Source organism: Corvus moneduloides, chromosome 7 (assembly GCF_009650955.1).
Source record: "Corvus moneduloides isolate bCorMon1 chromosome 7, bCorMon1.pri, whole genome shotgun sequence".
Taxonomy (NCBI): domain Eukaryota; kingdom Metazoa; phylum Chordata; class Aves; order Passeriformes; family Corvidae; genus Corvus; species Corvus moneduloides.
The window spans coordinates 3,716,511-3,740,414 of NC_045482.1; the positions used below are offsets into that span (position 1 = coordinate 3,716,511).

At 43.9% G+C, this 23,904-nt stretch overlaps 1 protein-coding gene across 5 annotated transcripts in view; it reads left to right on the forward strand.

The window, feature by feature from the left end:
• ERBB4 (erb-b2 receptor tyrosine kinase 4) overlaps positions 1-23,904 on the forward strand; it is a 580,318-nt gene that overhangs the window by 299,496 nt on the left and 256,918 nt on the right. For all 5 annotated transcript variants that reach the window (XM_032114089.1, XM_032114092.1, XM_032114088.1 and 2 more), the window contains exon 3: positions 4,864-5,050. In XM_032114089.1, coding sequence (XP_031969980.1) covers positions 4,864-5,050 — 187 coding nt within the window. The remainder of the gene's footprint in view (positions 1-4,863; positions 5,051-23,904) is intronic.

A 23,904-nucleotide genomic window follows, 5' to 3' on the forward strand; every position in this document is an offset into this window, starting at 1 on the left:
TGAACTGCTTTGAACATCTCAGTTTCTCGTGTCATTAGAAATTCATAACCCTCAATGAGCAATGCATGGAACAGCAAATTGAGCTCCATAAATTGCTATTTCCACATTTTGGCTGTTATTGTTTCTCCCAGAGTTAGAACTGCAAGTGATGTAGCTGCTTAGAGACTACTTAATGGTTATTCAGTAAATATTAATTTTATAATTGTGACAGTGACAGGTGTGTTGCATTGCATGGGTAAAAATGTATGAATAAAAATGAAAATTAATTGATGGTTACCAGCATGTTCACAAACATGCCCAACTGAATTTGTGAACTGATTTGAAGTTAGACAGGTGTTGACTTTGCTGTATTGTGGGGGCTTTTTTTTCTGATAATAAAAATTTGTTTCATCAAAATTTGGCCAGCTGGATGTTGGGCAGTTCTCACCAGATACAAATGCATACTTTTTAATTGATAAAAAAGAAAAATGTGAGATACTCTGTTCAAGTCCATTTGAGTTGTGAAAAGTGCTTCCTTTTTTTCATGTCTGTGAATTAAACACACTTGTTCTTCAGGTGATCCTCCCCTTCTGCACTTGTGTTTATTGGTGCTTTCAAGTGAGATTGAAGTAGATCAAAATGTTCTTGGCTTTTATGGAAAAGGGGAAAACCACCCAAAATAGAATTAATTGTCAGTGGTCGCACAAGTGTGAGCTGACTGCTGTGGCAGGTTTTTGTCTCTGACTCTGTGCTGGGGACATGTGTCTGGTCAGCTGAGGCAGCAGGGGCTTTACCAGATCAGGTTCAGCGACTGGATAGATGTGTCTGCAGCTGAAATAAACCCCACAATAGAGTTCTCTTTGGTGCCTCTGCCACAGCCCAGCCTTCCTGATGGATGTTAAGAAGCCTTGGTAGTGTTTATGAGAAACATCAGCTTCCCTAATCGTTCATTGATCTGTTGTTCTGGGCGGAATGATGAAGTTTTCGCTGTTATTTTGCTTGGCTTCACTCAGATTCACTTGATTCGAACCAAAGAACGATTTAAGATGGCAGGGAACAATTTTACTCCCATTTGCTCCCAGCTGACAGGATAATTCTGGTTTTGCTGTTCGGAGCTTCAAGTACTTCATCTGTGCTCAGCTAATATTAGTTGCAATTAAGGGAATGGGCTGTCTAGAGCTCATTTTTACCGTTCATCATCTGAAAAAGAACCTCCGAAAAGAACCCTTTTGCTTTTGGTGCCATTGTGAGTTTCTTCGCCACCCTCTGCAGGGCTGCCCATCTTGGGGTGGCCCCCTGGGGAGGGCAGCACCTCCACTTGCTTTGTTCTTATCTCAGGGTAGCTATTTTTAGCAACCAAACACTTGGCTGTGTTGAGGCTCATAGAGTCTGTTAGGAGACTGGTTTATAGACCGACATGGCTGTTCCTGGGGTGCCGGACACTGCTGGACACAGAGACAGCAAACTGCGGAGTACAGGTGCTCATCTCCTGTCTGAAAATGGAAATAAAGAGCTTTTTTCCTGGTAAATATATCAGAACCCTGTGGTTTGGTGTGTTTTTAAGCAGCTCATGAGGCATTGGATATGTCAAGGATTAATACTTTTTCCTCCCGGCACTCCTTTTGTTTCTGCAGGAAGCTTGTCCTTATCCAGGGGCTGATGCTTGACAGGCTCAGTTTCCTTTTTGTCTTTCCTGAGGGACAGACTCACGGGAAATGTGTTTTTGCAAGTACCTATAACCCTAGCAGGAGAATCAGGCTGGGAGATGCACCTTCTTGGAAACACAGATGGAAGCTGGAAAGCAGCTCAGATAGAGCATGAGGATACCTGAGTCCAGGATACCTGCCCAGGAAAGCATCCAGCCTTGAATTCAAAGGATGAGAGGTTCAAATCACACCTGACCTTGGCACGAGGTGCAGGGGAGGAGATCTGGCTGCCTGGTCCCATCTGGCATGAGGATTTGTGAGTCAGTATAGAAGCCAACAGGCATCTTTGCAGTGACTCCAGCAGGACTGGGAGTGAGCTCCAAGTGGGCAGGTGTCCATTTTCAGTGAGAATTATGTTAAAACTTGCAGTGCCTGCCAAAGTGACAGTGTTGGCCAGGAGTGACCAAAACTTGAGATGCCTTCTGCATTCCCAGTACACTTTTTCAAGATGGACCAGACACAAAACACCCTGAAAACCAGAAACCAGTCAGAAACCATCCTGCAAAGCAGGTTATTGTTCTGCATTTTTCATTCCTATTTTCATTCCTATGAATTTAAACCCATAATGAAACCCTGACTTAATGTAACAGACTACTAGATTTGGGTGGTCAGGTGGTTGTTTTGTAGGAAATTAGAAACCCTTTTGGTTTATTTTCATAATTTTGTTTTGCAAGCATGAAGATGGCAGGGTTTCCAGCAAATAAATGTGTGTTGCAATATGGTGGAAGCCATGGGACTGCAAAGAACCTTCTGGTTTGTCAAAATACTTGCCATAATTTGTCATTTCGGTTGGTTAATCCAAACAAAGTGCAGGGCTTCTGAGGCAGTTCACAATTATCAGCAACAGAACTTTGTCATTCTCCCTAGTTATTTTTCTGGGGTTTTTTGGTGCTTTTTTGGCTTTTTTTTCAAGTTTGGAATGAAGATTTGCTGCTGTGTGTGTGTGTATGATTTCAGTTCTGTGCTGAATTGCAGCTCTTTCAGGTGGAATTGCTGTTTGGCAGTAAGACATACCCTAAAAATAGAAAATATGGTTGTAAGTGATAGCAATTGGCAGGGAGGACCTGTTCAGATGCAATTTTGGGACTGCTTTTAATTTTTTCCACTCTATTCCAAGTTAAACATCCATTTAAATTAATTAGAGCAATCACAGTATCCCTAGAATATCAGTGGAGAAATTAGAGCCCTGAGTGTAATTTAAGTATTTCCTGAATTCTGAGGAGACACTAGAAAAGCCAGCTTAAAGAAATTTTTGCATATGATGAAAAGCAAATTCCTGACCAAACAGGCTAAGCTGAAATGTCTGAAGGCAAAGAGCTATCATGAAAGTGCTGGAAAGCTTCTGATTATAATGGAATCAGTGTCCCAGGGTATAAGGCAGCTCTACATTTAATACTGAGCTGCTGAACCGTACTTCTCAACCTACCTCCACTCACTGGGTTTTCACCAGAGTCCTGTCAGGACACTGGGCTTTGTTTAGATGCCAGGCAAGTCTGGAAATGGCTCCACAGCTTTTTCAGCAGCTTCAGCTGAGTACAAATGTTTGACTTCAGGAGGACAGCTAGTACCTAGATTTTGTGGCCTAGAAATCATTCCTTATGTACACTGCCATGTGTTAATAACCTTGCAGGCTTTTATAAGCCTAATTAAAAGGCTCGTGCACACTTAAATGTGAAATCACGTCAAAGCGCTGAACCAGCAAAGCAAGATCCTGTCCTTGGTGCTGCAAATCCATTGTTGCCTTTCTTTATTAATGATACAGACACGACACATTGGATTCTCTGCCTGCTGTTGGTTGTCGGGTTGTTTTTATTACATTATCGACTGGAGTCCCCGTCATGTTGGTTATAGTCTGGGCATGTTACTCTGAGCAGAATTTTTCTTTCAGTGTTTTGTTTAAGGTATTGACTTTGCCAAAGGGAAGGAAAAAGTGCGTGCAGCCACTTAAGCACACAAGTAGTGGTATCAATTTCTGTCCGTTAAATATGCACACGCACTCAAACACACGCCTGTACAGGGGTTGTTGCAGGCATCAGGTTAGGTGAGCTTTGAGAAACAGACTCAAGAGACCCTCTCCAACATGGAGATCCTGTTTCCAGGATCTGGCCAGGAGCATCCTTCAGCCTGTGTCAAGTCCTGCTGAGGATGGTGGGGTCGCTGTGAGTGTTGAAATGACATTTTTCACAGGCATTTGCGTATTTCTAGGCCATTCCTTTCAATTCCTTAGAATGAACTTTATTTTCTAAGGGAGCATATTTCTCTGGTTTTGGGTGTTCAGTACTTTTTTTTCCTAACAACATCTTAGTTCTGTTAATCTTTTGGACTTTGAAAAACTTTTTCTAGTTATTGGGTTTTGGCTTTTTTTTTTTTCCCTTTCCAGCCCAGGCAATCAATTCCTGAATATGAGCAGGAGGGTTATTGAGCAGTTCATCTAAAGCCAATGAAGATTTCAGCCAACTCAAAGCTGCAGCAATCATTTTACTAAAAGTTTGGATAGCAGTTCTGATCGAAGACCTGGATATATGGGCATGGATGGTTCCAGCACTTCCAGATGAAACTCTGAGATGAATCTTTGCAAATGTTCAGTGATCAGTTCCATTTGAAAGTACACAAAATGAGTGTTAGTACATACATGCGTTGTCTTTATTTCCTCTTCCAAACTGGCCCCGCGTCTCCCATCTGTTCCTGTTTGATGGTGAGCTCTTCCAGAGGTGTTTTCCATGTTGTGTCCCTTCAGTCCCACCCTGAAATACGCTGTACAACACACAGTTACTTGCAGACAGACAGTCTCATCTGAACTGTGGCATTGCCCCAGTGGATTCTGTTCATGTATTGCAGAGGCCCTTGACCTGCTCTCTGCTTTGAGTCGTGCAAAGTCATCCCTTTGTGAATCCTTAGTACCTTACAGTGAATTTCTGTTTGAGTTTCAATAAACTGATAAAAATGGCTACCTCTTTGTTTTTTACCTTTTAAACAACTATTTCTAGTAAACTCACTAAAATTAAAACAGGAATGGGCTTGAAATCATTAAGTTGAAACAGAATTTGTTTTCCAAAGGTGGTTTGGTTTTTTTGTCTTGGGTAGCGGCATCTTGTCCTACAGCATCCACTGTCTGGAAGACTCAGGACCATTAAAAATGGACCATATCTGATGTGTTTGTTTAATTTCTGCCTTCCAGTCTATCCGAGAAGTCACGGGCTATGTGTTGGTGGCTTTAAACCAGTTTGAATACCTGCCCCTGGAGAACCTGCGCATCGTTCGTGGGACCAAGCTCTACGAGGAGCGATATGCTCTGGCCATTTTCCTTAACTACAGGAAGGATGGGAACTTTGGACTCAGGGAACTTGGGCTGAGGAACCTGACGGGTAAGTGAAACTTGGAAATGTGGTGGATTAGTTGCAAGAAAACAAATGAGCTTGTTGAGTATTTCCCCACTGCCCTCAGACACTTGCATTGTGCAGGAGACTGGGGTACCACAAGAGCCTGGCAGTTGTGTGTTCTCTGAGGTGTTTGTTGGTACATCATTATGGTTTTGGTTCACAAAAGTGCCTCTCCATAATGATCAAGGACTGCCCATGAGAGTCATGGCAAGAGCGTATTTGAAACAAAAATAGTTGTTGAAAGGATATGTGAACTTTCTTCTGTGTGTTGGTATCGTGAGCATGTTGGTTTCCTTGTGATCCTTGATTATTTCATGTGTGTTTCTTCAGGTGCTGGGTATTTTCTGCCAAGTTACCTTAGCTTTAGCATCCCTGTGCCTCTGTATCTTTGGTTTATTTAATTTTAGAAATCCCTTTTCTAAGCAAAAATAGTTCATTACATATAGTGAGAAAGGTGCTTTTTTATTTGAGCCAAAAATGTAAGCAAAGTCCACAGCCTTATGTTTACCTGTAAATTCAGGGCTGGATCATGCTGTGGTATAGATCAACAATTCATTTCCTCCATCTGAGGATCCAGTCAGTGGTTTGCGAGATTAAAACTTGCTAAATATCAATGGACTGTAACTTAATAAATAGCAGGCAGTGGCTCTTTTTAGGGAGTTCACTGGAAGTATTTTATTTATACCTGGTTCCTCATCAACTATGATAATTTCTACCCTAAATGTTGGTAATTTTGATGTGGCCTTGTATCTGCTAGTGGCTGAAAGCTGACTGAAAATCACTGACCTGAGCTGGCTGTAGATGTTGAACCTCAGTATGGAGAGGTGGGAACCTTCTGAACTATATTTAGGCACCGTTCCCTCTCTGCTTTTTTTGTCTCTCAGCATTTAGAGTAGCTTACAGTTCCCTGTTCAGCCTCACCAGGCTGAAAAGCAAGGCTTTCAAAAACAGAAGGGAAAAGAAGGCCTGAAATATTTTACAAAATAAACCAGTTTTGGATGACTCTGATTAAGCTCTTTTCTCTGGTCATATTTTTGACAATTTTCTTTACTGAGACCATCATGCCAGTATCAGAGTGCTTCCCAAAGGTCTCTAAATCCCTGTCATCTACTATTCTTCACTCTGTCACTGCCATAATCCAATTTCCTCCTCTTTTGTTCCCATATTTCTTCCCACCTTTCTGATACAGAGAGCTGTGACTGTCTATGCCTTCACATCATACAGAGCCACAGCATCGGGTGATAACAGCATTATCTCTTTCTTTGTATATGTTTTCTGGTCTTTGAGTCTCAAAACGCCCTCTAAAGACACTAGGCTGGGTGAAACTGAGACAGAGAGGTGAGGTGAGGCCAAGGCCCAAAAATGATGGAAATCTTTCTTCTTGGGTCTGAGGTGGTTCTGCCAGGAGGTGAGAGTTGTACTCTGAGGGCTCATTTGGCCATGGCTTTGCTGCTCAGTAGGGTAAAAAACTTATCTCGTGGGCTTCTACTCAAATTTTCTTCTTCAACCAGCTTCCCTGTGCCAATTGGCAGTTCCTCAGACTCCAGAGATGCCTTCTGGGAGCTGCTGTGACATGACAGACACAGCACCAAGACTGCCCAGCAAGTAGTTTCATTTTCTTTTTAAGTGTCTTAAAAAAACCTGTCTTAGCTCAGCCCGTGAATCTCTCCCAATATGAGATCATCACAGCCACTTCTTCTGATTTAGGTGTTTACAAGGGCCTCTGATGGGATTATTTGACTCGAAATGAATTGTTGTGTTCTGGAAGAAAAGTGCCCTAATAACACTAGCTTGTCTCCGTGGAGCACTTAAAATAGCTTCTGGGTGCTGAATGTGAGCCAGTGTGTGCTTGAAAATACTCTTAGTGTTTTCTAGATAACATGCCAGGGCCTCATGAGTCTCTCCAGCAGCTGTTCTCTGACCATTCTGTGTACTGGTTAAGATGCACTGGGCTATTTTAACCCACAACCTGACTCTTGTTGCGCTTGCTTTTCCCAGAGCATGTTCATACTTCATTAATTTTCCTGACACATCCTTAGCACTAGTAGCTGCATAAAAATAACTGGTGGATGTGGGAGTCGGTGATGTTGCGAGGCTGTGATGGATCAGCTGTATCTGAACCTATTCTTTAAAAGGTTTACCCCAGAAACCACCGGTGGGCTGTGAAACTGAAGAATAAGCAGCCCCCATGAGCTTGCATTCTTCAAGTCCACTGCAGATTTCAAGAGACTGGCTTTGAATCATGCATCTCTTCCACCTGAGTAAAATATAACATGGCTTCTGACTTGCATGTGAAGAATTGTCATTCCAGGGCTTATGCCTTGTTCATGGAGGTTTGGGAAATTCTGTTCTTATTTGTGCAGTGCTGGATGATAGGCTCCTGAGGGTATTTCTGCCTAGTACCGCACAATCTACAAACACAAGCCCTACTCCCTGTGTTAAATAAATCAGGAAGCTGCTCTCACCTGCAGATTCTCCTCACACACAGAGTTTCAACCTCCTGTGCTGTACCACTGCAGTATTTTCTGTGTTGTTAACAGCTGTGTTTTTATTGCCAGATATGTCTATCAAGTTTTCATATTTAAATGTAACTTTAAATGCTTGAATTTCCTCCCTTGCACTATAAAAAAATGACAGCTGTGAAGGCAGTTAGTTTTATCTCACACAGAAAACATGATCCAATTCTCACTCATGATGTCTGTCAAACCACAAGGGAGTTTTGTTTGTATAGCTCAGCCCAAGACTATGTCCTAAAATTCATGTGACAGTTGCAAAAAATCTTAGCTATAAAAATCCTGTTCTCGCTTGTTATAAAAACTTAGTCAATGGTTCCACAAACGTGTCAAAACCGAGCTGACACTGAGCTAATGAAGTGGCTGCTGCCATCTCAGCTGGACTCATCTCAGTGTGCAGATCCAGCTGCCAAGTAGCCTCACAGTGAAAAGGAGGGTTTGACATCCTGGGTGTATTATTCAGCCTGAGATGAGCAGAGTAAGTGGTGCTGAGGGAGAAGGTGTGCCAGCTTCTTCCAGTCATTGCCCAGGAGCCACTGTGGATCACCAGGCAGTCAGCCTCAGCCTAGCCAGTGAAAGGGCACCATCAGTGCTCACATTTGGAGCACTCCAAACAGAGAGGGAACCTAAATGCTTCATCTCACTACAGCATTTGTCTGCCTGGGTGGGGAAAGAGGGATAACTCACAAGTGCCAGAACCATTTAGGAAGTATTCCATATTTTCCTCTGTGACTATGAATAAGAAAGATCTACAGAAAATTATGTGTCTTTGAGCAGTGACAACCTCATCTTCCCTGCTGGCCTTGGGGATAGCAGCTTCCATGCATCCCTTGAATTATTGAATATATTAGAATGAAGTGGACTTAGCATTGATAAGTTCAGTAACACAAAAAAGAAACAAACCCACAGCAAAATATTTAGGGGTTTTCTTTGTTTGTTTTTCAGGAATGCAGGTGAATGATCAATTAAGATAACTGAGGTTCAAGCGAGAAATGGATATTGCAGCGTAAAGGATTTGATCAGTGATAGCCAAACAAAGAAAATCTAATTTGATGAGCAGGACAATCATAAAGAAAGGACCATTTGCACAGGTGTAGAAAGTAAATTTTGTAAAATTGTAAATTTCCCCTTCAACAGATTCTTGTAATTGATTTTATATTTTTAAATTCTTCATTAAATTTGTTTTTTATTTTTCTGCAGAGCAAAATTTTCATGTTCAATGGTTATTTTTATAATGTTTTCAGTATTTTTTTTTCTCCCACAGAAAATCGAAAATGCTAAAGAATACTTTGGAGTGGCATCACTCCTTAAAAAGGTTGCTTTTCAAGCAGTTTTTTGTCTTTTTTTCCTTAACAAGCTCATTTACTGTAATGGAGGGAAGGGCACAGGAGGAGTCAAGTTTTGTTCACTGCGCATTTTTTGGACCTAAAATTCTTTTGGAAATCGTGCTTGGATGTCTGCGCAGGACCCGAGCGATGGCACATCAGGCATTTTTGCGGCAGGGCCACCCCGTTTTTCCTGCCTTGATCACAAAGGCTGTGCCAGCGAGACCTTTCCTTGGAGCACATGCAGGAGCCAGTGCCGAGTTCCTGGCGCCCAGGGGTGCCTGTGTGTGACACCCGCCGGCTGGCTGTGGCACATTCCCACATTCCTTAATCGCCGCGGCGGATTCGCGGGATGAGCTGGGAAGGAAGCGATGTGTAACTTGCCTCAGGCTGGCTGTGCAACAGGTGGGCGAGGCATCGCATCTGTAACCTCGGAGAGGGTTGCTAGGATACATGGAGGCGTGAGGAATTGCTTTAAAAATCCCTGCGGTCCCGTTGCGTGCCGGGCTGCCGCAGGAGTTCTCTGTAGGAGAAGCCGCAGCGGCTCTGGGACTGCCCAGGCGGGCTCCTCTCCTGTATCCTTGGAGCTGCCCTGCCCACAGAGGCATGGCTATCCCAGCACGGCTTTGTGGCTAGGAGAAACCTAGATCTCCAGTGGGTAGGAGAAAAGGGAGGAACACCTCCTTTCCCGAGGGAAGTACGGTTGTGGAGGATTCTCTGTGTGGTGCCACGGGCCTGGGGGACGTGCAAAGGACCGCCCCTGAGTTCCCCTTGCTCACCCTGTCCCTGTGGAGAGAAGGAAGGAGGCTTGTGGCTGCCCCCAGGGTCAGAAATGCAAGCGTGCCTGCTAGAGCATGTCTGTCTTCTCTCCCCCTGTTAGACTCTTTCCCGGGAAAAAAAAATCATCCCGTTCCAGCTGCTGCTCTCCTCAGACATCACAGGTGTGATTTGACAGCCGGGAGAGCCCGGAGACCCATCCCTGGTGGCAGTGGGAGCACGGGCTTGGGCTGCTCCCTGCCACTTGGCATCAATGCCTGGGAATGCTTCCAGGCTCTCCTCGGCTGCAGATGCCACCCTCAGGAATCCCAGATAAGGGACCTGCAGGCTGAGGAGCCTCCAGCTGGCAGAAAATTGCTCACAGGTCTTAGCAAGGCAAAAAACTGTGTTTTATACAGCCAGAAATAAATACTGATTTTGAGCCTTGTGAGATTTATATTTATGAGTGTATTTTGTCCAGTAACAAGGGTGGGACATTGGTTTTTAAATTTCAGCATGGCAAGGATTTCGCACAGTGTCTCTGAAGGGTTTGCATATGCTTTTTTCATGCTAAATAGTATAAGTAATGTCTGTGATTCTTTGTAGCTCATTGATCAACAAATTATGCTCAGTTTTCTTTATTTCAGAGCACTTCACTGTTTTCAAATCTGTCTGTAGTGTTAGAAATGCGCAACCTTGTTTGGAATGACTATGGCAGGAATTTAAGCAAAAAGCTCATCCAAATAATGATATACTAGTAAATGTTTCTAACTGGAAATTCACAGGATCCCCCATGTGTGCTGGTATTCCCCTGCCCCCAATGCTTTCACATGAACTAGGAATCACATCTATTGCAAATGGTGTAAACCAGCTTACTGAAAGCAATACACAGAATTACTGATGTGAGCCTGTAGTGTCAGGCAGCAGGATAACTTCATGTCACACAGCCTCTCCTGCAACAAAACAGGGCTTAAAATCAAGGGGAGGAGAAACCGGGCCAAAAACTTATCTGGTGTAAATTGGCTTACTTGCTTTGACTTCGTAATGAACTGAAATTTAAATTGCCATTTACTTCCTTCAGTGGATAATTTAATTCATACTTTAATTTATAAGTTAACTACTGCCTAACATCCACTTAAGCCCTTTTAAGGATGTTGTGTACAGGGTGCTCTGCCAGGATTAATACCAGCTAATGACAGCTGACTCAGGGCCTGTCTGCACCAGGAGCTCTGGCCAGGGATCCCTGAGCCAGCATCCAGCCTCACTGGCTTTGGGAATAGTGTTGACCACGCCACTTGGGCCCCGTGCTTGGGCTGAATAACCCAGCAGATCCTTCCTGTCTTAACTATGGTCTCTGCAAACAGAAGCATGTTTTCCTGGGCTTTCAGAGTCTTAATTATGTGGCTGCTGGGTAAAGAAGGGTCTGCAGGTAAAGACTTGGGTCTAGAGTAGATGGAGGAAATCCTTCCTAGCCCTGCAGTAATCTCCACATCTGCTGCTTTATTTTGTGACTCATACCACTTCTACAACAGAGCCAATAATGCTTGCCTGCTTTAATTAGACCAATTTTGAGGGTGTAATTGAAAATGCTATTCAGAGGGGATCTGGTGTGATGTGGGATTCAACTTTAACACTGTCAAACATTAGTTTAAATGTCATTAAAAAATGCATCCAGGTATGTTTCCATTGTTACCTGATAATGCCATGTAAAATAATAACACCACTCATTCTATTTTTCCTTGGCAATTTCTCTCTTTCACCTCCCTGCAGTAGTTCTCTCTATCTGTGCATTTTTCAATTATGAAGCAAGAAATTCTCCATGTTCTGAGGTGTGAAACACCCTTTAGTTTTCTGGAAATGTGGGCAATCAAGATAAATCCAGTAATACTGAAGCCTTGTGGTAATGGAGTAGTTTTGCCCGGCTTCCGTGACTCGAGAGCTTCAGCAGCATGGGGATTTCTCTGTCTGCATGCTTTGCAGGGAGTTAAACATCTGAACAGAGTAATCCCTCCATTTCAATCACACGGGTCAGGAATGGGAGGCATTTCAAAATACCCAACTTTGGCAGAGAGATCTGTGCTGAGCTGCACTATAACTTAAGTAAAGTGCAGTAAGCATTACAGTCGGGAAGGCTCGTACAGTTTACAGTGGCAGCGCTGCTGAACAAATAGATACCCCAGCTTCCCACCAGCTTGGGAAAGAAAGGAACAACTGGATTGTTCTCCTCAGCCTAGGCTAAGTCTTGACTAGGTGTTTAGAAATTTAAATCCTTGCTGCTCCAGTAGTATATCTTCTTCAGATGAATGAAAGAAGCATTACTTTCAGTGTTTGTTGTTTGGTTTGGCTTTTTAAAATTTTTTATTTTTTTCCCCCTTTCTCTCTGCAGTGTTCTGAATTCATTGATTTTCTCATTTCCTTCTGACAGGCTACAGCTGACAAGGAATTCTGTGCTTTTGTAAAGTAATTAAAGTCTTGTGTTACATGGGGAATGCAATCTATCAGCACTCCTTGGCCAAAGGCAAGTTGCTGAGCAGGATAGTCCAGTTGTCACTGTCCACAGTGGGGACATGAGCTGTGAGCCACTGGTGGGGCAGAGGGACCAGCCTCCAGCCCTGTGGAGCTGCCGACTTCTAGCTCAAAATGGCATGAAACTCTAGGGATCAGGTGTCAATTCAGTGCCTTAACTTAAAGCTCAGCAGAAGCATTTCAGTGACCTTGTACACAGGTCGGGAAAACAGCATATGCTCACAGACCTGGATTTAAACCCAAGTCCAAGAGTGAGCTCCTTTTTCTAGCTTTTCTTGCCAGCCTATAGAAATAATGAGTTTGGGTTTAGGTCACCATTCATTGCAAGAAGTCCCACTGAGTTCAAAGAAGGTTGGCTCAGATCCCTAGGTTTACATATTGGAAGTAGTTGGTGTCTCTAGGATATTTTCATGCCTGTTCATTATCATATCATTCACTGCAGTGAGAAATTCCGTAGAAACCCTCTATGGAGGGACTGGAGAGGCCATGAACCAAAAGCTTTCCTTTGCTGCATTTAGCTCCAGGAAAGCCCCTGCAGGCAGGGGAGACAGAGCAGCCCCCAAACACTCAGCACAGGGGTGAGTGTCACATAGGCTGACAGAGGCAAAGCTCCAGCGCAGCCTGCTTGTTCCTTGGCTGCACACGAGCCTGTTTCCTGCAGTGTCACAAAGTCTCAGCCTGCCTAGCACAGGGACCAGTGTCACCAAAGCCCCCAGTGGGTATTTGCAGCTTGGGTTGGTCTGCAGCGGCCTCGAGATGTGCGGCAGTGCAGGGCTAGCAGTGAGCAGCAGGTCATTAAGAGATTATCTGAAACTGAGTTTGATCACACAAGCTTTGTCCATTGGGATGTGAAAGGGAACCACTGCTGTCATGAGGATGTTTTGGGTGTTAGTCTGTGAAAGAAGTTCCAACCGACTGAACCCCTCTGCAGTGCTGCACTGACAAATCCTGCCTGGAGCGTCCAGGGTGAGGAAAACTCTTGGTAGCTTCCGAATTTGCACAATGTCCCTGGTGGGGGAGCAAGGGGTTTGCTTCTTTCTGTGACTGGGGAAAGTAAAGGGAACTGACAATAACAATTGTCAATTGACTGACAATTGCAATCGACCCTTTGTGACCTGACTCATGTGCTCCCCACTCCCTGCCCCAGGGGAGTGGAGCTGCTGCCCGGGATGCATCCAAGGGCAGCAGCTCCAGGCAGCTGGGTGTGAGCGTGCTCTGTAAACAGGGGAAATACAGGAGGCGTCTGCCCTGCCCCTCTTCAAAGACGCCAAGGCAAACCAGAGATGGGCAGGAAAAGGCAACCTCGAGGGCAAATAGAAAGAGAAAATAGAAAGAGAATAGAAAGAGGAAAATAGACATGCAGCCCTGCAGGAGGGAAATCAGAGTGAACAGAGGTGGGGGAGTGGGGAACAGCCAAGCAGGTGCCCCACGAGGAGCGGTGGAACAGCAGCACTCACCTGGACTGTACCTGCACGGAGGGTGAAGGAGCAGCCAGGCTGTTGGATACAGATCTGCTGGAGTTCTCTGGGACTCCAGACTCCCTAGTCAGTCCCATCTGGCTTCAACCACGGCAGATGAGCTGTGGTTGGTGTGAAGGGCCAGCGTGAGGGAGTCAGAGCTGGAGGCAGGTAATGTGTATGGACATGGAGCTGTCTGGGGGCTGCAGGAGCCTTTTGTGCATCGATAGAAACGTGTCTGCGGGCGTGGAGTGGGGGAACAAAGGTATCAGATGAGGAGAACACGCTGGAGGCCTTTTTCTTTGATGTTTGGAAATCGCTCACGGGGCTGTCTTCTCTGAAACCCCTTTGCCTTGCCTTTTTTTCTTCTTTTCTATTTTTTTTTTCTCCTTGGTGAAACTTTCATAGATGTACTCTCGTTTCTTTAAGGCTTAGAATTGAAAGCACATCCGTCCATCCAGCCCTCGTACAAACGCTGTGCTCACGTTGGAATTCCTCGGGGAGCTGACTTCTGCTTCTGCCCGTCAGAAATAGCAGAGCCACGTGCTTTGGGTTTGAAACCACGGGTACTCTTGACTCGGCGTGGGGGGGGGGGGGGCAGTACAGAAGGAAGGGCAGCATCAAAGACATCCCTGTCTGCCACGCTGCAGAGAGGAGATTGTAGTGTTGCTTTGGGGCTTTTTTTTCTGTTGGTGTTTTTTAACTGGTCAGCTGGACGTGCATTTAGATTGATGCTACAGGTTGTGAAAACTTCGGGTGCTGGTTCCATCACAAGGAAGGTCAGTCCCCTTCCAAAATGACTCTGGGGTCATACCCAAGGGCAGGATGAATTTACGTGGGGAGGTTCAAGATGTTCTTGCCTAAACTGCTGCTCTTACCCTCCAGCCTCATGTGTGTAGACTTCAGTTAGGGCTAGAGGAAGATTCTTAGGGAACTTTTTTAAAAGTGAAAAATGTCTGACAGGGAAGCCTTCTGTGAGAAAGGTGATGAAGTCAGGAGTCTTCATCATCCTGAACACTCCTGACTTCATCAAAGGAATAGTTGGAAAAACAAGGGGGAAAGTGCTGAAAGTGCCAGGCACCACATTTCATTTTAAAATGAAAAGGTACGGCTTATTTAAGAGTTTTTCATGCTTTCTCCTAAGAATTAACTTACATTTTTGATCAAACAAATTATGTTAATTGAACCATAATAGTTGAATCTGTTTTAGACTGAATTTTCTTTTATAAAAGCACACTGGTTCCTTTTTGTTAAGCCAAAGCAACATCAAATAAGCGCACCTGAACTAGTGGTGAGTTTTAGGTCATGATTGAGTTCATTCCCCGGCTTGAGGGCCCAGGCCAAATCCTGCTGAAATTACTCTTTCCTAGCACTGTTCAGGAAGCAGAGTGGATGTGTAGCCCAGGAGATGGCTTTCTCATCGCTGGTGGAGTTAACTGAGTTTCCCTTCCATGAAATAGTCATCTTCCCCGTAATATTCTTTACATACCTCAGCCCAGTTAAAGATCCATTATCCTGAGCACAGTATTGCAAACACTAGTAAAAAAAGTAATGCAGAGGTGAGTCAACCATTAATAATAACAAAAAAGTCATAGTGCAGAAAAGGGTAAGGCAAATACAGGGAGGATAAAGGCAAAGCACGCTGTCCCAAATGTGGTCGGTGGGGAAGCTGGGCTGGACACAGCTGAATGTGTCCTAGGCTGTGGAAGGAGCCCACAAGGGCTGATAAAATATTTCCCTTCATGTTGAATCAATAGGTACAAGCTGTGTTTTGGGAGAGTTGGACATTGATTGGCATTGGCAGACAGCCAAAGCCTGGAGTATCCATAGCGTGGCTATGTCGTGCCAGTCTCACCAGGACCGAGCAGCAATTAATTGTGTTTTGTTCTGAAATGGTGATACCATGCTCCCTAATTTTTAAATTCCACCCCCACCCCCGATGCCACTCTTCAGCTGGATGTCAAAGCCCCCATTCCACGGGTTGCCTCTGGCTGGTGTTTGCTCACAGTAAGATGCTCTCTGAAGGGCTGATCCAGGTGTGCTCTGTAGGGCTGCGGTCAGGTGAAGGTGACAGTCCCAAAACACTTCAACAACAGCCGGACTCAGAGGCTCTCCTGCTTTAGAGAGTGCTGGTCTATCAGTGAGGCTTGATGTCTTAAAAGCAGGCACAGAGCTAAAATATGCACAGGGTGAGGTTGCAAGGGCAGCATCCTCCTCTTTGTGTGTCAAAGAAGAGCTGAGAGGGATATTTTAATGGCTGTGAATGCGTAACAGATTAATCCCATGGGTTGTGCAGTTAGCCCTGCGCCAGCTCCATAAATCTCACTGCAGCCCCCACCTCATCCAGGAACAAGACTTGTAGATGTTCAGAGCTAGTGGTTTTGATTTAATATTCAGAAGCATTCAGCTTTCCAAATAAAGATAATAGTTTTGCTAGTTGAGAGATTTATTAATATGTTAACATGGCCCTAGTTTTAGCCTTCTATTCCTCCCTTTCTAGAAAAATGTCTTACCACAAACCAGCCTTGAAGTTTGGAAAAGTAATCAAAGCTCTGCTGAGCAAATTTGATGATACTGACGGGTTGAATGAGCTATAACCTCTGCTGGCCTCATTCTGCTCCATTTCCCCTTCAGGCTGATAGCAGTGGCTGGAAGTAAATATTAATCTGCTAATTTACCCTCTAGTATAAATAGAAAAAACTGTTTTGTCAGTGGGCCTATCCAACCTTACTGCTTTGCTTGTGAGGAAGAAGTGGCAGTGCTGCCTGTTTCTCTCCTCAGGGGACTTTCCCTCAGAGATGCATGGAAGGGTTGCTTTCCTCTCTACTTGCGTAGGTGGGTAATTAGAGTCGTAATCTAGGGTTTGAGGATAGCCAACAAAGAAACCTTGCTCGAGTTTAAATAAAATTGCTCCTCAACATGACTTGTTAAATTGAAACAAACCCCACATGAATGTTCTTTTAAATCCATTTACAAGTGCCTTGTATTGATTTAGCCTACTTCAGTAACTCAGATGAGCTAAATTGATGTCTGTGCACTAAGTTAAGTACGTTCTCTTGGGATTTCATACCTGCTGAACTGACTTGACTTCAAAACTGATTTCAGTTAAACCAGTGCAAGCTGTGTGTGACACCTTGGGGGAAGAGGTGTCTTTGCCTTGTTAACTGTAATGCTGGGGTGCCCTACTAACCCTGCCCCTAAATTTGACTTTGAAGTGACAGTACCATTTTCTAAACACCTTAGTAGCATCCTTCCTTCTGCAAGGCAGCTTTTTGAAAAAGACTGTTTAATCCTTTTTTTTCCAAGCTACTCTGTCCCCTGGTATTTGGAGAAGGGAAGAGAAACAAAAGGCTTGCAGACCTACTTCTCTACCATCCTGCCTAATTCTAATTTCCCCCAGCCAAACAAGAACAGTTAGGAGCCCTCAAGCAAAGGTTTCTTTCCATTTTCAGACAGTGCCTCTCAGCTTTGGCTGAGCTTGGTGTCTCTTTGTGCCACATACCAGAGTCCCTTCAGCCACTAAACTGACAGGCTCTTTTTATCTCAGCCACTTAGAGCTAATCTGAAGTGCCCAAACTGACACTTGTGGCCAAACCTCTGCTTCAGTTGACAGTATGGAAAGGAATTGAAGCCTAACCCATCATACTGCTGAGCATGGCAATGAGGGCCATGGTTTCCCTTTATTCCTTGCAAAGACAGGATATGGGAGATGCCTCAGGTGTGCCGGTTGCCTCAGATTTGTGAGTTGTTTGTTCATAAATTGTCACTCAGCATTTGAGCTGTGATAGCCAGTGCTGTATAAGCTCTTTGCACCCTCAATGGATTACAGGAATGTGGTTTGCCTGATTTTTACATAGGATTACTGGACCTATTACCAAGGTTTAGATGGTGAGACAGTGTTAAACATCAGCAGCAAAATCTCCTCAATAAACACTGAGCTTTCTTTTACTTGTTACGAAAAGTGTTTCTGCATAGACATTTCAAAATTAGGGGCTGTGTTCCTGTCTTAGGTCACAATTTCACAAGTAAATGGTAATGTATAGACCTGAGCTACCCCCTTCTAGAACATAAGGGTCAGCAGTTTACAGCAGACTCATCTGTAAGCAGCACTTCCCAGTTGTAGCTTGGAAACTCATAGGAGAAGACTGAAAAAAACAGCCCCTGTTCTAAATAGCTCAGTGGGATCAAGACAGGAGGCCACCAGTGGACCCAGTGAGGTGGGTAAAGCAAGGACAGGGAGACAGAGCAGCTCCTCATGGAGCATCAGTTCTGCACATCCAGAGCTCCCAAGACAGCCAAGTTTCATTTCTGTTTGAAGGTGGAGGTTTGACAGGAAGGATTTGAAAGGTCAGTACGATAACTTGCTGGATGTCCGCATCTTTGAGATACAGCATAGAAGAAAGAACAAAAGATGTTTGAAAATGTATCTGGTGTTTGATGAAAGGTGGCATGACAGTCCTATGGAAGGTGGGAGAATGCATAAATAGTGTATGAGAGAATGATAGGCTCTGGAAGATCCTGAAAGTGAATAAAATTTGCTTTTATTTGATGTGATGAGGAGACATGAGATGCAGGCAGAAGAAAAAAGATTATTTTGAGTGGTGAGCTGGGGAAGTAGTCACACAGTGGAATTCAGAAGGAAACAGAGAAGAGTGAAATTGCTTCTTAAAGGAGAGATGCTGCCATCAAGACATGAGAAGAGCCTGGACAGGAGCTGAGGATTCAGTGTTAGGAAAAAAAAGGTTGTGTTAGAGAGAACAGAGGTGGCATAAATGTGTCACACAGATTGAGACTCTGAAGAAGAGGTGAAAGGAGAAAGGGCTGCAGGTGGCATTGGCTGAGGCTGAAGGAGGTGCTGAGTTTGTTCTCTGTGACAAACAGTTGTGGAATATCTGCCTGGCACTTAGAAATGTATTGTCTAGCTCTAATCTGCAGTTGTCATCTCCAGGTGTATCTCCGAGTACCTCCTGGGAGATTTTGTCAGGAATGGTGGATGCTAAGCAGCTGGGGAGGATTGTCCAGCCTCCCCTGCCACTGGAGGCTGTGCTTTCTTATGTCAACACACTGTCATGCTCACAGATGTCACCAGGAAACAAATACTGGCTTTTGTAGCACAGGCCCATTCTGAATGAGAGACATGGATCCCAGAAGGGAGGGTTTCAATAAATGCACAAGGAAACTGCAGCGGTTGAAGTTTACGTTGTGTTTTTCTTGCTATCACACTTGGTGTATTATCTAAAGAGATCTGTGAGTGATGTGGTAAAACAGGGCTTTTTTAATTATACATCACCCAGCAAACTGATAAGGCAAACAAAGCAGGCAACCGAATAGCACAGGCATGAGCCACTTCAAAATAATAATGTAGCAAGAACAATAGGGGAGTAATTCACAGCTCCCTAAGAAATTTTCTCAGTTCAGAGGGGGTGAGATAGCAAGCAGCTATTGACTGTTTTCCTTTCATGTTTTCCACCTGTCTGCCATGTGATTGGGAAGTATATTACCTGAATCCTTGTGGGAGTTTTCCCAGTATTGTTTTAAAAGCCTTGCTCTGCAAGAAACAATCCTAATAGAAACCGAGATGTGGGTATGAAATGAATACAGGGAATGGAAGGAGAGTGACAACTAATTTAAACTACAGTTTAAATTCTTTATAACTTTCATGACATGTAGATGTACAGGAGCAGCTCCAGCATTTCCCTAGCCCCTCTGGGGTGCTCTGGCCTGGCACAGGGGTGTGAACTGGCACAAGGGCTGCCTCACGAAGCACCAGGCCAGGGGAAAGGTGGAAGTGGCAACCTCAGCACATGAAGAATTGTGCAATTCTGCAGCCTGAGGGTGCAGGGTGGTTGTGAGCTCTGCCTCGTGCACAGAGCCCAGGGATGGAAATCCCAGCTGCCTCCTGGCTCAGCTGTGCTTGGAGGTGGAGTGAGGGAACCCGGCATGGGCCACAAAGGCTTCCCCAGGCGCTGAGCAAACATCTGGGCTGTGGGCCAGGAACATTCCCCATGCTACCAAAGTCACACTGTTCACAGGGCAAGAGCTGAGTGGCCTGAAGCCAGCCCAGAACATTCACTTGAGATGCCATGATTGCAACACAGGCGTAACCTTTAAGGAAAACAGACATCCTGAAACCCTGACCTGATCCAGAGTTCTGCAGCAATGCACATTTGATCTGCTGTCCAAACCAAGCAGAAGAAAAGAAAGCTCTCCTCACAATCTTGGCTGTTGTCCCTTCAGCCTCACAGTGAGTGAAGAACTGAAGGAATCAACCCACAATCAGATTTCTTCTCCTTCAATTTTAGCATCTTTCTTCCTAAAGGAGCATTTACATGCTGGAGAGATTTAGTAGAGATACTCATTGCAAAGGAATAAGATGGGAAAAAGAAAGTTTTCTGCTTTGTTACTTCCCTGCATATGTCTGTCTGTCTATCTCTTCAGCTTACCAGTTTTCTTCTTGTGGCAATATCCTAAGGATCACTTTCAAAGGCCAAAGATCTAAAATAATAACCCCTGTTTTCAAAAAGTGGTGACAGCCACATACTTAAAAATAGAGAAGCGTGTAACTCATATTTGTAGGAGTTAGCCATCTAAGAACCTTTTAAACTGGTATGCACTCTAGGAACACAAGCCCAGTTTGGAAAGGGTAGGCCACAATCCTGGAGTCTCAAGTTCCTGTGCTATTCTGAAAAAGAGATTGAACATCTTAAGTTACATAGACAGGTTTGTGAAAGTCAGTTTGAGGATTCTTCTGAAAACCTCAAATTTTGTGATGACCGGAGAATTTCAGCTTCCATTTTAAAAACAAATAAATCCATTTCCAGACATCACAAATGCAGAGCAAAAGTGAAAAATATGAATCCTAAATTCTGATAAGCTGGACTGCACATACAAAAAATAACATTGATTATTTTTAACATCTCAGCATTTTTTAGTCATGATGTCTCGTGGGCTGGCCAAGATTCTGGAATGCTGGGGACTGTTTTATCCCACTTTTGTAAAAATAGCACATGTCTAGCAAATGCAAAAAAGCTGAAGAACTTTCCACACCACCTTTTATTGTGTGCTTGCAGGGTGGGATAATGTCACATACTTTCGCTTTACTTTTAGAAGGTCCTTGTTGGGACTTACTGGCAATTGTACAAGTTATTTCTATTTCTGTGAATACGGTGTAGAAGATGAAACTTTCTGTTGCTGGCCACTTTCCAGCCAGCACTATCTGTTTTTCACAGGCTATGTGTGGGAATGGAGTCATAAACAACCTCTTACTTTGGCAAAACCAGAACACTAATCACTTTTGTATTAGCTCCAATAAATCCTGAAAAAGTAAATGTTGTGGATTAAAAAGATAATAATGTGCTAATCCTTTCTGTGGTCACTAACCATTTTAAGCTGTTCCATCTTTCATGCCTGAAGGATAAATCCTCTGGCTCTTGATGAATGGCTAGATAGTGAAATACGTCTGCACATCAAACACCACACTTGTTATCAGCAAACACATTTTTCTCACTCCTGCAGATAATTTTTGATCCACTTTTACTTTCAATCCGAGATTTCACTTTTCCCCTTCCACCCCACACCCTGGTCCCCTGTCACTAGGACTCCTCACTGATAAGGAGGGGGCCTTACAGAAAGACCTTCCTGAGCTCCAGACTGGTGGTGAGAGTTCAGAGTTGTTTCTGACAGAAAGTCTCCCCTGTGGGAACAAATAGGTGAAATTTCTATAGGGTCAAAGGGACTGATAGACTTGTAGCACTCTCATCCAGCTTGCCTGTTTTATAGATCAAGTGAATAATAAAATTAACAGCAGAATTGTTATGGACATGCTCTGACACCCATTAAAATCAGGGAAGAGGTTTTGCAGCGTTAAAGGGGCCATTTCCCTTGGCAACGGAGTTGCCCTGCACTAGAGCCAGAAGGGGGGGCAAGGGAAGCAAAACAGCTGAAGGCTTGGAGGTGCTGCACAGAGTTTTCGAAGTTTATTCTGGCTTTTTGAAAAGTTTTAAAAAATCACAGCTCGAAAGGCTCCTGACTCTAGGAAATGCAGTAGCTGGTTGCAGCAGTTTCAGTTGCACGTGCCAAACTGAGACATAAAGGCAAAAACATCCTTCAGATCAGTTCCTGCTTCTAATTGCCGATAAATATTTTTAATAGGTGTATCAAACAAAGCCACAGCACGGGCCAGCACAGCCTGTAAGCCAGTTACAGGATTGTTCACATCATACAGCCATCAGCACACTTCTGATTTTTCATGTTTAGCACTGGAAGTGGTGTTTTTCTGTTGCAAAGTGAATATTGTTCCTTGCACAGAAATGCAGGAACCTCATTGTATGTGGAACAAGCAGTTGATTAAAGATTGGAACAGTAATGAATGTATTAAAGTGGAATGTACTTGGGTAATTGATTAATTGGTGCAGTCTAAGCTACTTGCGAAGCATTACATTCACTCTCTGTTAAATCAATTTTTGTCTTTTGTCCAAGCCTTGTGACTGAGAGCTGAAAAGCATGAACAACTATTAAAATCATCCAGACTGGTTCTGTGGGAGCTGGGCAATGCCCAGGATCCTATTTGCAGCCTGTTGCTTGCCTTGGATCTCGCTCTTACATTTCATTAGTATCTCAGGACTGCACGCAGGTGGAAGATGTAATTAGTAATGCTCTTATCTTCCCACAGCCCAGTTTTGCATTTCTCCCACCTTGTTGCTGCATTCTTAAAATGAAAAACCCATGGTCTCATGCAGAAAGAAATGGCACAGTGACATTTTAATTAATATGTTCATCCAAGGGAATATAGGATTGTGGTGAGAAACTTCAGCCGGGGGTAGGAGCTACACATTCCGTAGCAACACAAGAATGCCAGAAAGGACTCCACGATCACATTTAAAAATCACAAGGCATTTGAAAGCCACAGACTGATTACTTTGGGGTAACACCAGAGCAACAAGCTCTGCAAAGCAGGACTGTGTTCAGGACTAGTTATTGAGGACCAGGGATCAGAACAATATGGGATAGGATAGACTTCCAAGAGCCTGCTTTATGAAAAGCTTCAGTTTTCTACTTTTAATAACTGTTTGGCTATTGGTAAAGAATGATAGTTTAGCTCCTTTCAGGGCCCAGTGGAAGAAAAGCATACAAGTTAGTGAACTGATGGAGCACATAAAATGTACAGCAGACTTTGTGCCTTTTGTGGATTTTCTTCCAGGCTTTTCAAGGTCTGTGCTGCCTTCTGCTGCTCCGTGGCTGTGCCACTTCTGCTCTCATCTAGTGGCTGACACAAACAGATCAAACCTCAGTGCAGGCACAGCATGTGTTCAGAGGATGTTGGGGCAGCCCCTCACTAATTTTGCTCTGTCAAATGTTCTAGAGAGGTGGGAAAGCTCCTCTCCCAGGAGCTCTCCTCCCCTGATGTGCTTCTGACCACTGTAAAGAACTGCAGCTCTGTGTGCCATCCTTCTCCCTGGTGACTCTGTCCCAGATGGACGTTTCAGGCATCAAATCTGTTCGTCTTTCTCACAGTTTGTTGAAAATGATGAGTGAGGCTTTTTAAAACATTTAACCAACAGAAGCTGGAGGAAGGTGGACCTTTTGGTTTGTTCACAGGGCATAGACCCATCCCCAGAGTAACTAGCTTACCCTTGTTTTGTTATTTGCTTAGGAGTATTTCAACAGGCTTTGAGCATAGAGTTTAGAAAAATGCTGAAAGTGAAGCACTGACGTAAAATAGTAATTAGTAAATTAGTAAATTAGTAAAATACTGATTTCCCAGTTAGAGAGGCATATGTATAAACATTTGCAGAATTAGGGCCTAGAGTGTTTTGTTTGCTTCTAAACCCTTCAAGTATGCAGTGGTTTGAATGTATCTTTCATTTTGATGCATAAATGTGCCCTTTTAAGAGCCTTCCTTTCAGCTGCTACTTTAAAGAAGGTTTGTATGTCTCGCTTTTTATTTCTCATACAACCTAAAGCTCTACCAAAACCCAGTGACACTAAACATCAGCTACTCTTGGCATCTGAAAATTAGGGCTTAATTCCCCACCATGAATATTCAGACTTGGGAGCCCCTAACACTGTAATATAATAAATGCCAAGGCTGCAGACTGCCTCATTCACTTGCATAGGAGCTCTTTATTATCAGCAAACAGGGTTTTGACAACCACTCTGAGGCAACGCTGCTCTATATCAAATATCAACAGAATTAGCATGAATTTTCCTGTTAATTGCTGAAGTGCACGGTGCTGTGTGATGGCCAGGGAATGCAGCAGGGA